The sequence below is a fragment of the Rhinoderma darwinii genome, chromosome 4, assembly GCF_050947455.1.
Source record: "Rhinoderma darwinii isolate aRhiDar2 chromosome 4, aRhiDar2.hap1, whole genome shotgun sequence".
In the NCBI taxonomy this organism is placed as follows: domain Eukaryota; kingdom Metazoa; phylum Chordata; class Amphibia; order Anura; family Rhinodermatidae; genus Rhinoderma; species Rhinoderma darwinii.
In genome coordinates, this window is record NC_134690.1 from 150,816,715 (window position 1) to 150,830,888 (window position 14,174).

At 42.0% G+C, this 14,174-nt stretch overlaps 1 protein-coding gene across 3 annotated transcripts in view; it reads right to left on the minus strand.

The window, feature by feature from the left end:
- MCF2L2 (MCF.2 cell line derived transforming sequence-like 2) overlaps window positions 1–14,174 on the minus strand; it is a 396,533-nt gene that overhangs the window by 217,907 nt on the left and 164,452 nt on the right. For all 3 annotated transcript variants that reach the window (XM_075861683.1, XM_075861681.1, XM_075861682.1), the window contains exons 12-13: window positions 11,196–11,387; window positions 4,074–4,251 (exon numbers count right to left, since the gene is read on the minus strand). In XM_075861683.1, coding sequence (XP_075717798.1) covers window positions 4,074–4,251; window positions 11,196–11,387 — 370 coding nt within the window. The remainder of the gene's footprint in view (window positions 1–4,073; window positions 4,252–11,195; window positions 11,388–14,174) is intronic.

Genomic DNA, 14,174 nt, shown 5'->3' on the forward strand with positions numbered 1-14,174 from the left:
TATCAAACGTTGCTTGGATGTGACAAAGTTTCGCATACAATGACTACCTATCTATAGCCTACATTAGAATTCGGCCCCCGGGTGCTGACCTCAGGGACAGTGTATACAGAATCATGACTGTGTTTGTAATAATAGTGGTTAAGATTATCAAGATAAACACCTCATTTCCATTTCTGGAATGTACTAGACCGATTCTAAACAAGGCGCAATTGCTTTAATCAGGTTTGTTGGTATCCTGGATCACATCAGTTAAAAGACTGGGGTAGGTAGGTAGGTATTTCGGCATGCCACTGCCCTAGGCATTAGGCTGGGTTCACACTGTGTTTTAAATATGTTTTTTGTTTTATTAGATAAACTCCAATGTCTCTCAATGGGAATTCAACCAAAACAAAAACGCATGTTAAAAAGCAACAAAAACGTACAGTGTTAAACCCAGCCTTAAAGTTGAGTAAACACAATAAAGTAAACGACCACCGATATGCAGTTTTAGATAGAAACCGCATTCCTGAAGACGTAAGGGGCTAATACAACGGTGCAGTCAAACCGTTATTTATTGCCGCAATTACTACAAAATAGAGCTTGCAATCTTGCAGTAATCGAAGCAATAAAAAGCTATTTGCCCACACCTTGTGAATAGACCCTATCTATCGAGAAGTGTAGCCACAATTGTAGCAAAACTGCAACAAAACTTTTAGCCGCATTCATGTTTTTGCATATAAATGCGGGTTACATTTATATGAAAAAATGCATGCGGTTATTTAGGGCAGATACACTCAAGGACTCACTTTCACGGAGATGATAAAATGGGAATAAAAATTATATTTTATTTTATTTATCCCGTATTTTTAAAAAAAATCCATCCCTTCCACCTCCTTGTGGCGACCCAGCTGAGCTCTGCTAAATGTAAGTCCATACATCACCCCCAGCCTGGGAAATGTATTGGGCACCCGTACAGCACAGATGTTTTTCCCTGCTGCGGTTGCGTCAGCATGTGACATGGCTGCAGCGGGAAACTCGGTGCAATGTATAGGAATAAATAATGCAATATAATCTCAAATAACCCCTTTAAAAAAATTCTCAAGGACATATTAGGATCTACATAAACATACCTCCTCCATACACAGCACTTTTTGTCATAATTGTGTGTGACGGAGGCTTGAGGCTACAGGCACATGTTGCGTAACTGCAGATAAATGCAGGTTAATTCACAGGTAAAATCCGCACTTAATATTGCATGTCTGTTTTTTTTTCTATATGTGTTTATAGGTGCATTTTTTTACATTTTGAAGTATAAACCGGTGCAGATTTTATGTTGCATATTTTGGTGCCTTTGTTTTTTTTAGAAACTTGTAAAATACAATTCTGAGACAGAAACGCAAGATAAATCGACATGCTGCAGATCTTTTAAATCCGCACCGCAGGTGAATTTACGTGCTGTAAATTGAAATCTCATTTGCTTTTCTTGTACTGTAATACACTGCGGATTTTGTGCAGGAAGGTCTGGGTGGCAAATCCACAAGTAAAACGCATCGTCTGCATGTGGCCTTAAAGGCGTTGTCTAGGCGGCTGCAGAATCGCGTTAAAGTAACAAAGACAACACTCTCCTGTAAAATCCCACACCACTCAAGCACTGATGGTCCTGTGGTCCTGACAGCAGCAATGACGTGCCGTACTGCGTGTGACATGGAGAGTTGTATTTTTTGTTATCCACATGTAACGGAATTGCTGCAGAAAATTCAGTCCACGTTTTGCAGCAGGAATTGACATTCTGCGGAACTAAAAATATGCACCGCAGGTGAATTTCTGTACGGAAATATTATGCAGCGTGGATGAGATTTGTTAAATCTCACCCACTGTGCTGCTGCTTCATTCCACTGCGTATTTTCCATCTGCAATTGCAGACTGAAAATATGCAGCAATTCAGTTACGTAGGGACGACCCAAAGTATATTTTCACTGTGGGTTACACCGCTGGGACCCCCATCCGACTCCCCTGTCATTATTAGTCCGGTAATTGCTCACTACCTCACATATATTGGTAAACTGTGTGGTTGGGTGTGGTTGTAATCAAAAGCCTAATCTATGGAAAAAAAAAAATACAGAGAAAAGGGTAAATAGACAGTCTGACTGCAAACAAGCCCTTTTCAGACTGGGTAAAGCTAATTTACACAAGATTTATAGTTAGTAGTAAATTTGTGTAGTAATGTAACTAGTGAGATCATAATCAGTGTTGGTAAAAAAAAAAAATTATATCCCGTCACTGTTACTATAGGATACATGTTTATACAATGTTTCACCTTAAAGAGGCTCTGTCACCACATTATAAGTGCCCTATCTCCTATATAAGGAGATCGGCGCTGTAATGTAGGTGACAGTAATGCTTTTTATTTAGAAAAACAATCTATTTTAAACCACTTTATGAGCGATTTTTAGCTTTATGCTAATGAGTTTCTTAATACCCAAGTGGGCGTGTTTTTACTTTAGACCAAGTGGGCGTTGTACAGAGTGTATGACGCTGACCAATCAGTGACCAATCAGCGTCATGCACTTCTCTCCATTCATTTACACTGCACTAGCGATATAGTTATATCGTTATGTGCAGCCACATACACAAACACTAACATTACTGTAGTGTCCTGATAATGAATATGCATCACTACCAGCCTGGACGTCATGTTTATTCAAAATCCTGACCACTTCTGAATCTTTTCTGTGAGATTCCAGCAAGGCAAACGTAATCTCGTTTGAAATGACAGGTTACATCGTAATCTCGCGAGATTACGTTTGCCTTGCTGTAAATCTCACAGAGACGCTACAGACACGTCAGGATTCTGAATAAACATCACGTCCAGGCTGGTAGTGATGTATATTCATTATCAGGACACTGCAGTAATGTTAGTGTATATGTATGTAGCTGCACATAGCGATATAACTATATCGCTAGTGCAGTGTAAATGAATGGCGAGAAGTGCATGACGCTGATTGGTCAGCGTCATACACTCCTCTGTACAATGCCCACTTGGTCTAAAGTAAAACACGCCCACTTGGGCATTAAGAAACTCATTAGCATAAAGCTAAAAATCGCTCATAAAGTGGTTTAAAATAGCACTAATTGCAAGGGGCTTCCCTGGAAGGATTTCTTGTAATTTTCCTAGATAAAAACTTTACATGCTGAGCTTGGGTGTACATCTCATTTAGAAAGAAGTGAATCACTTAAGCAACAACCTACACTTTTGCTGATATGTTTACTTCAAAGTGTATTAAATATAATATGAATTTTGCATATACAGAACCAATCTGTCAATAAAGACGAGCCCAGTGACACACAGGATGTGATTACTTTTCTGTATTAATATTGCGTTCTCAGATAGCTTGTCCCAAAGATCCGACGTGCGATCCAATTATGATGACTGCAAACAAATGTACCAAAATTGTTTACATGAAGCAATTTTTAAGTTAAATGTGAACAATTCCTTTATAACACTGACTGTAATTTGATGTCAGGAGGCCACCCATTACTTTTCTGGCGACTAAAAAGGTTCCTTTCTTAAACTGGAAGATCACCAGAATTTGGTTGTCTAATGACATAAAATTGTAAATGCAACATTCTTTCTGTTACAAAGGCCATGATTATTGTCAGTTGAACCTGATCATTGCAGGTCATTGTTAGCTGCAGTAAGAATTGGATTACATGTAGTATTGTACCTTGTAAACCCACCCTTAAAGGGTATACCCATTATGGAAAGTGATGGCATATCCGAGCGTTAATCCATAACTCCCTGATGGATGGAGGTCCGACTGTCCAGATCCCCAACCCCACCGTTGCTGAGAATGAACACAACCCTGTTCACTTGAATATGGCCGTGAGCGCTGCTGTGCAGTGAAAAACTGTGAAGGGGCTGCAGTGCTAAACTCACACTGCAGCCCCTTTATTCTACAAATCGGTGGGGGTTCCAACAGTCAGACGCCCCTGCTGGTGCTTATTACCAGCTGGTGTTTGCAGTTGTTACCTATTTACAGAGGGTTGCGCTGACACTAGAAATATCCGTAATGTAATTTGAAAAGCCATCTTACCTAGAGATATTGGCCTGGCTGTTTTAGGAGATGCCCTTTTTGGAGATGACTCTGGATGTGGGGCAACAGGCTGGACAGGCCTGGTCTGCTTGGCTGCCAGCTTCTTCAAGCTTGCTTGTCTCTTCTCAAACATTTCCTGAACATCAACCAACTTCTCCAGTACTTTTTGAACACTTGCCTGGAAGTTAAGAATCAAATAAAAAAAAAGTACTGAACTATTTCTATATAATATAACAAATAGTAAGTTATTTATTTCACCCTACTCTACACATTGTATATTATAATTATTAGAATTCTTCAGTTACAAGAAAACACATACTGCATGCTTTTCTATGGTTTGCCTCTAGTAGATAGGCATCAACACATTGGCAATGAAGAACAGTGAAGTGGTATTTCTATTCAACAGCCTTCGTTCCAGTTCTTATTGATCTCCCTACTGATTCCACTACTCATGCTGTGTTTTACTTGTAAACTATGTAGTCAAGACTGCTGTACTGCCTGTGTGTCCATGTGTTCTTATCATTTTACTGACGATCAGCTGATCTGCTCTTTTATGTAGGCATTAAAAATCATCGTTGTCAGCAGAACATCTCCTTGGGTAAAAAGGGAGATGTGCTGCGGACATGATGAAAATGTATGGGGACAAAAGATCGAAGTAATGAGCGATCGTCCCCATACATAAGCAGTCATTGCTCCTTGTAAAAGGCGCAAACGAGTGCTGATCAACGAGTTGTCTCGTTGATCGGCGCTTGTTTCCACAGCCCATATTTGGGCCATGTGATAGGAGTTCTGGAATGTGCTGGAGAGGAGTGGGCAGAATTTCATGGACCTTGGAGATGCTGGTCTCGTAAGCATAATGATGGTTAAGGCTGTTATTTATGCACAACTGATACCAGCCCATAGGCTGAGCAGCCAGAGCGAGTTTTAAGAGAGTACAGAGCACATATGGGGTTCTGTATGTGTTGAGTCTTGGAAAGAGCCAAGAACTGCGGCGACTGCAAGATCTTGGGGACCATAGTTATATAGTTGTAAAGGTTGGACTTGATGGACCCGTGTCTTTTTTCAACCTATAATCCTAACGTGTTGATCCAGAGGAAGGCAAAAACCACCATGAGGCAGATGCCAATTGCCTCAATAGGCAAAAATATTATCCCCGACTCCAAAAAAGGCAATCCGACTAAATCCCTTGATCAACATCCCGTCTGCAGAATCTTGTACCCATAACTTGCAATGTTATATTTTTCAAGTAAGCCATCCAGGCTGTGCTCAATGAACATGCTCAATGAACCATCGCAACATCGCGTTGCAAAGAGTTTCAAAATCTCACTGCTTTTAGTGTAAAGAATCCCCGTCTATGATTATGGTGAAACCTTATTTCCTCTAGATGTAGAGGATACACAGGCCTTTGGTGTAAAAAGATCATTAGACAGATCTCTGTACTGTCCATTCATATATTTGTAGTTGTAACTAGATCGCACCTAAGCATTTTTTTTTCTAAACTTAAGTTGACTGGAGAAGTGGATGTTCTGCAATGAGGAAAGTATGATGGCCACCTGGTCAGGGAATCGTGTTGAGACCATCTCACGGTATATCGTTTTTTTTATTATTAATAACAGAGTTGAGCTCCACCTGGATTATCTAACTAATGTATGAAGGACCCTCAAACTGTCCCCTGTCATATTGACATTCACTGTTCAGCCATAACATTAAAACCGCCTGTCTAATATTATGTAGGTCACCTCCTGCTTCCAAAACCGCTTTGACCATTCAAGGAATGGACTCCATAAGACCTTTTGAGGTGTCCTGCGGTATCTGGCTCTAAGACGTTAGTAGAAGATCATTTGAATTATGTAAGTTGTGAGGTGGGGCCTTCAGGGATCGGACTTGTTTTTCCAGCGCATCCCACAGATGCTTGATTGAGATCTAGGGAATTTAGAGGACAAGTCAACCCCTTGGACTCTTTGTTATGTTCTTCAAACCATTCCTGAACAATTTTTGCAGTGTGGCAAGGTGCATTATGCTGCTGAATAAGGCCATTTCCATTAGCATATACCGTTGCCACAAAGTGGTATACTTGGTCTGCAACAATGTTTAAAAGGTAGGTGGTGTGTGTGTTTAAATGTAGCAACCACATGATTGCCAGGGCCCAAGGTTTCCCAGCAGAAGATTGCCCAGAGCAACGCACTGCTTCTGCTGGTTTGCCTTCTCATAGTGCCAAATGTTCCCCAGGTAAGCAACTCACTCGCACCTGGCCATTCACATGATGTAAGGGTATGTTCACACGGCTTATTTACGGACGTAATTCGGGCGTTTTATGCCTCGATTTCCGTCCGAAAATGCGCCTCGATAGCGTTGGGAAACATCTGCCCATTCATTAGAATGGGTCTTACGATGTTCTGTGCACACGGGCATTTTTTTTACGCCCCGCTGTCAAAAGGCGGGCGTAAAAAAGACGCCCACGTCAAAGAAGTGCCTGTCACTTCTTCAGACGTAAATGGAGCCGTTTTCCATGGACTCCATGGAAAACCAGCTCCATTTAACGTCCGTAATGGACGCAGCAAAAAGCGCCTCAACATGCCATTACGGCTGAAATTACGGAGCTGTTTTCTCCTGAAAACAGCCCCGTAATTTCAGCCATTACGGACGCTGCCGTGTGAACATACCCTAAAAGAAAACTTAACTCATCAGACCAGGTGACCTTCTACCATTGCTCTATGGTCCAGTTCTGATGCTAGGATAGGTCATAAATGCTTTGGTGGCATGAGACACACCTGCACACTATCAGGCAAGTGGTTTTAATGCCATAGCTGATCGGTGTATATGGTAATGTCAAAATAAGCACTTCCAAAAGAACTTCAAACAAGAACATGAATGTCTGCTGTATAGAGTTACGTAGGAATATACACATTATTACTTTAGGAGTTACAGAAGCATATGACTATTTAAAATACAACTGCTGAAGGCTAGAAATGAGGTCTAACTCAAAAATGGTACCTCGTCCTTGCGTTTGAGGGCATAGCAAGGTCCTATCGGGCCCCATATCCAAAACTGGAATGGGGACTATTAAGTTATGACTTCCCTTAACATTCAGGGGTTTCAGGAAATAGGTTATGATTATTATAAATGATGATTTCTCATATGTATACAATATTGAGATTTTTTTTACGTAGCACCTTCTACCATCTCCCTGTATCTTTTGATACATCCCCATAGTATAAGGCATCATGCACATGACCGTAGTGGTGTGCACAGGCCGTGATTTGCAACTCAGACGGCCGCGTAGTGTCACCCGTGGCCGCCCGCAAATAGCGGGCAGTGCACATGGCCGCGTGCATTAATTTCTATGAGCCGTAATAATACATGCTCCTTCTTTTTGCGGTCTAGGCTCCTGGGCAATGCATGGAAACCACGGTCGTGTGCATGGGCCCATTGAAATGAATTGCGGCCGCAAAAATATGTTCGTGTGCATGGGGCCTAAGGCCTCATTTACACGAGCGTGTGCGTTTTGCGCACGCAAAAAAACGCTGCGTTTTGCGTGCGCAAAAGGCAATTGACAGCTCCGTGTGTCATCCGTGTATGATGCGCGGCTGCGTGATTTTCGCGCAGCCGCCATCATAGAGATGAGGTAGTCGACGCCCGTCACTGTCCAAGGTGCTGAAAGAGCTAACTGATCGGCAGTAACTCTTTCAGCACCCTCGACAGTGAATGCCGATCACAATCTACACCAACCTGTGAATAAAAAAAGACGTTCACACTTACCATGAACTGCCTGCTTCCTCCAGTCCGGTCTCCCGGCCGTTGCCTTGGTGACGCGTCCCTCTCTTGTCATCCGGCCCCACCTCCCAGGATGACGCGGCAGGCCATGAGACCGCTGCAGCCTGTGATTGGCTGCAGCCTGTGCTTGGCCTGTGATTGGCTGCAGCTGTCACTTGGCCTGAATTGTCATCCCGGGAGGTCGGACTGGAGGAAGAAGCCGGGAGTTATCGGTAAGTCAGAACTTCTTTTTTTTTTTACACGTATATGTATATTGTGATCGAAAGTCACTGTCCATGGTGCTGAAACAGTTTAAGTCTTTCAGCACCGTGGGCAGTGACTGTCTCCTGACGTCGCGTACCCGAACATTTTTTGCCGGGTTCGGTTAAAACGAGTTCGGCTGAACCCGGTGAAGTTCGGTGCGCTCATCTCTAATTTGACACTCCGTTTGGATGTTTGTAACCAGAAAAGCACGTGGTGCTTTTCTGTTTACATTCATCCTTTTGACAGCTCTTGCGTGATTTTCGCGCATGCAACGCAGGACCGTCAGTGTGGCATGCGTTGTTTTCACGCACCCATTGAAGTCAATGGGTGCGTGTTGCGTGAAAAACGCAAGAATATAGAACATGTCGTGAGTTTTACGCAACGCACTCACGCTGCGCAAAATTCACGCATCGTCTAAACAGCCCCATAGACTATTATAGGTGCGTACGACACGCGTGAAAAGCACGCGCGTCGCACGCGCGTATAATACGCTCGTGTAAATGAGGCCTAAGGGTTTCTATATACCTTTTCCTTTTGTCTCCTTGCACACTTTTTCATAATTTCCTTTCCTTCTCTGGGTGCCTGCCATCTTCTAGTAATGGTCCAATGCCTTTGCCACTATAAGAGTGAAAGTAGCCTCCCTCAACCGCTAGGGTATGTTCACACGCTAAACAAAAAAAGTCTGAAAATACGGAGCTGTTTTTCTATAAAGTCTATGAAAAACGGCTCCAAAAAAGGCTGAAGAAGTGACATGCACTTCTTTTTCGCGGCCGTCTTTTTAAGCGGGCATTCTAAAAATGGCTGCGGAAAAAACGCCCCGTCGGGACAGTACAGCGTTTTTCCTATTGAAATCAATGGGCAGATGTTTGGAGGTGTTTTGCTTCCGATTTTTCAGCCTCTTTTCGGGACGTTTTATGGCCGGAAAGATGGCTGAAAACACTCCGTGTGAACATACCCTTAGATACTAAGTCAGCAACAGAAATGGGATCAAAGCCGCTGCATTGCAGAAAAAGCGAAAAAAAAAAAGCATACAAAATTGCAGATACCAAAACGTAGCTATCACATCATGCTGTAAGAAGACACAACTTAATGGCTATGCTATGCTGACAAATATAGATACCCTATGAATGGAGATAAGGTCAGGAGTAACATATAAGGTTAAGAAAAGAGGATTTTGGGTAATGTCTGAGAATAGGAAGAATGGGAAGGTAAGACAACAAAAGGAGCACGCTAGGATAGCCTCTAGGGGGGAAACCCAAAGAAGCTGGGACAGTTATCATAGGAGCATCCCTAGTCCCTGCGTGGTGGTATATGGTGATCTGGTTATACTTCAAAAAAACACTATCAGGGTCAGTTCGTACAGAGTTTTTTGACGTGGAAACCGCACCAAAATGATAGCAAAAAAAGGTCCAAAAGTTTATTTCAATGTGAGGCAAAGGCACATTTTTCTCACAGGCAGCTTGCAGCCGCTTGCAAAAAAAAAAAAAAAAAGATGCATGCTCATTCTTCAAGCAGTTTCCACCTCTGACCTTCCATTGAAATGAATGGGAGGCAGAAAAAACCTGTGACGCTTGCATCGAGCAGCTTTTGCATAAGGCTGGGTTCACACGACCTATTTTCAGGCGTAAACGAGGCGTATTATGCCTCGATTTACGCCTGAAAATACGGCTCCAATACGTCGGCAAACATCTGCCCATTCATTTGAATGGGTTTGCCGACGTACTGTGCAGACGACCTGTAAATTACGCGTCGTCGTTTGACAGCTGTCAAACGACGACGCGTAAATTGACTGCCTCGGCAGGGCACTTCTTTGCAACGTAATTTGAGCCGTTCTTCATTGAACTCAATGAAGAGCAGCTCAAGATTTACGAGCGTCACAGACGCCTCGCATAATACGAGGAGGAGCTTTTACGTGTGAAACGACGCAGCTGTTTTCTCTTGAAAACAGTCTGTCTTTTCACACGTAAATGCCTGCTATCGTGTGCACATACCCACAGCTGTCAAACGACGACGCGTAAATGACAGGTTGTCTGCACAGTACGTCGGCAAATCCATTCAAATGAATGGGCAGATGTTTGCCGATGTATTGTAGCCTTATTTTCAAACGTAAAACAAGGCATAATACGCCTCGTTTACGTCTGAAAATAGGTCGTGTGAACCCAGCCTCAAAGAAGTGCAGGACACTTCTTTGAAACGTAATTTGAGCCGTTCTTCATTGAATTCAATGAAGAACAGCTCAAATGTTCGGCCGTCAAAGACGCCTCGCATAATACGAGGAGGAGCTTTTACGTCTTAAACGACGCAGCTGTTTTCTCCTGAAAACAGTCTGTAATTTCAGACGTAAAAGCCAGCTAGCGTGTGCACATACCCTTAGATTCAATGACTGCAGGCAAAAAAACGCTGCAAAAAAAAAAAAAAACTGCTTCAAAAAATACTGGCAATTCAAAAATCGGCCTCAAAATTTCTGAAGGAATTTTGAGGCAGATTTTTTCTGCCTGCAAAAAAACTGTGTGTGTACTAGGCAACCTCAGTAGTCTGGTGTTAATGAGTTTTTCATAAGTAAAGAATATAATGACTATTCGCTCATACTTGACACTGGTCACTGTCAACCTCCTTGGTGTGCCAACGCCTAGTTAAATTACAGCTTTACAGCAACCTGTAACGCCCTGTTCACACTGAGTTTTTTTATGCAGTTTTTCAATGCAGAAAAAAACGCTTGCGGGAAAAAAGCAACATGACCTATTTTGAGGCGCTTTCCACCTCAAAAACCCCATTGAAATCAATGGGAGACAGAAAAAAACGCTTCAGCATTCTTTGATGTGTTTTTTTCCTTTGCCTGTTGAAGACGTAAAGAAATGGCTCAAACCGCGGCAAAAAAAACGCGTGCTAAAAAAACTCATGTGAACTAGGCCTAAGGGGTTCACAGAATTTATGCCAGGCGTAGAATGACCATTTCCGTTTTTAGTATCATTGACATAAACCATAGCCCAGTTTATACTCTTCTGTGAAAAATTAAATCAAGATTTCAAATGTAAATAAAAGAATCATAGAAATGTGACTGGCTCTGTAGTCTGTATCACCCTATATGTGAAAAATTATTTTTACCTTTATTTCAGCAGTGAGAATGACTTCATACTTGTGAGAAAAATCACTATGATTGGACAGTTGGTGCACCCTTGAACTACCAATAAACTTCTCGATGTCTCGTAGAGCTGACTCTGCGCCATCCTGGGACTGACATTTGTCCACCGCTTGAGAGGCTAGCAGGTAGATTCCATCTTCACACCATTGGTTAGCCTGTGACAAATCAGAGCAAAATCTCAGCGTCAAACAATATCGATCCACAGAATTTGAGATTGAAATAACATTTAGCAAGTTTCAGTTTTAGGCTGTGTTGTTTTGAAGCAGTTTTTTTTATGTGTGGAGTGACAGAGGGCAAGTATAAAAGAAAGACTTAGGGTATGTTCACACGCCCTATTTACATACGTAATTCAGGCGTTTTACTCCTCGAATTACGGCCGAAAAAACGTCTCAAAACCGTCTGCAAACATCTGCCCATTGAATTCAAAGGGTCTTATGGTGTTCTGTGCAGACAGGCTTTTTTTTTACGCACCGCGTAAAAAGACGCCCGCCTCAAAGAAGTGTGTGTCACTTCTTGGGACGTAATTGGAGCCGATTTTCATTGACTCCAATGAAAACCAGCTCCAATTACGTCCGTAAAAAACACAGCGAAAAACGCGTGCACTTGTCAAAACATCTGAAATTCAGGAGCTGTTTTCACCTGAAAACCGCTCTGTAATTTCAGACGTAATTGGCATTGCCGTATGAACATGCCCTTGTACTTCATCCTTTTTTTTGCATTGAATTCTGGTTTTGGCCTAAAGGAAAGTGAATGCAAAACTATGATACCATTTTAGGATACCGTTTTGATGGAATCAATACCATAGTCGACTACGGTATTGCTCCCATCAAAACTACGGAACCCTTACACAACGGAGACAAATGTAAGCCATTTGCACCAGATCCGTCACCTATGGTTTCGGTTTGTTTCAGTCAGGGTTCCGTTCAGATGGAAAGCTCCGACAAAACGCCAGAACGGAGCCCTGACGCAGATGTGAACGAAGCCTAAACTATATCAGACTGGAGCTCACAGAGGATTGACTAGACTGGATTGTAAACAACTCTTAGCTCTGAGCAGGACTAAAACTGTACATGATTTCAGCATCTGGATGTCAACAGGAATGTTTTTATTCACTCAACACTCCTAAATACAGTTTTACACACGTCATTTAGCTGCGTTTTGTTTTGTTTTTTTTGTATATGAAAATGCCTACATACACAGGATTTGTGGTGTTTTAGTGGCGTTTATTCAGGAGTTTTTCTCCCTAGCCTTTTTCATATAACTTCAAAAACTCCTGAAAAAAACGCCTGTACAAAAAGTAAAAAATGGTACTAAAAGACGTATATAAAAAAACACCATAACAAAATGCTTCTAACGCCACAAATACGTGTGAAATAGACCTAAATTATATTAACCCCTTCCCTCCATAGCCATTTTTAGGATTTAAATATTCGCTTATTCCGCCCCACCTCCCAAAAGCCATAGCTTTTTTTATTTTTCCATCGATATAGCCATTTGAGGGCTCCATTTTTGCGGGATGAGTTGTAGTTTTTCACGGCACCATATATTGTACCACAAAATGTGCTGGGAAACTGGAAATGCATTTTTTGCGTTTCATTTTTACGCCGTGAGCGGGGTAAAAAATAAATGTTAACTTAACAGTTTATTCTGCAGGTCATTACGATTACGGCAATACCAAATTTATATAGGTTTTTTTTATGTTTTACTACTTTTACAAGGAAAAAAGTAATTGTGAAAAATAATCTACGGGAAAATAAAAAAGTTGAGTGGTATGAGGACTTATTTTTTGAGGGGCGAGCTGTAGTTTCCATTGGTATCATTTGGGGTACATGAGAATTTTTGTTCACTTTTTATTCCATTTAGGCCTTATTCACACGAATGTGTCAGTTTTGCGTGCATAAAAACGCTGCGTTTTGCGCGCGTGAAGGTTCCGTGTGGCATCAGTGTTTGGTGCGTGCCTGCGTCTTTAAGAAACTCATTAGCATAAATCTAAAATTAACTTGCTCAAAAATAATTGTTCTTCAAAATAAAAACTACATTCCAGCGCCGATCAGATTATGTAGGAGATAGGGCACTTATAATCTGGTGACAGAGCCTCTTTAAATAATGTTATAATATAATATTTCTGACTTTTTCGGAGGTGACGATACCAGTTAAATGTACATTTTTCATTTTTTTACATTGCTTTTGGGGTAAAATTATAAAACCGGCAGGGCAGGGCTTATTTGGAGTATAAAGATGGCCCCCATGCTGCCATGATGACCATCGGCATCGGCACCCTGCAATCACATCGCAGGGGGGGCTGATGCAATGTCACAGGGGTCCGCCCACTTGTTCCTAACGGCTTAGATGCCGCGGTGTCTTTTTACCACGGTTTTTAAGGAGTTAAACGAGCAGGACACGCCGATATGCTAGTTCTATGGAATATTTAGATTCTTCTATAGATACCCTACATACATACCCAGCAGTTTAGCCTCCCCCCCAAAAAATATAAAGAAATAAAAGGCATAAAAACGACGGTAATTACACTGTGAAACCAGCATGAGGCTGGATTCACACTGAGATTTTTGCATTTCTGTTTGGAATTTTGAGGCAGATTTTGTTCTGCCTGCACGAGGATTTTCGCTGCGTTTTTCGTCTGCAACCATTGAGTGCCGCGGGCAAAAAACGCTGCGATATACGCTCGCGGGAAAAAAACGCCTCCGCCTCCCATTGAAATCAAGGGGAGGCATTTTCGGTTTCCGCGTCAAAAAAACTCTGTGTGAACTGGCCCTAAGGCTGGAGTGGATGCAAAAGACAGGAGACATATAAGTCTGTTTTCATACGCTTCCTTGTTTTTGTATCCACTTTAAAAATTACATCAAAAACTGCATGTGTGAATCTGGCCTTAGTGTTGCTCTCGAGTTAAAAATAAATTCAGGACCTCTGCTATAGAGGTATCA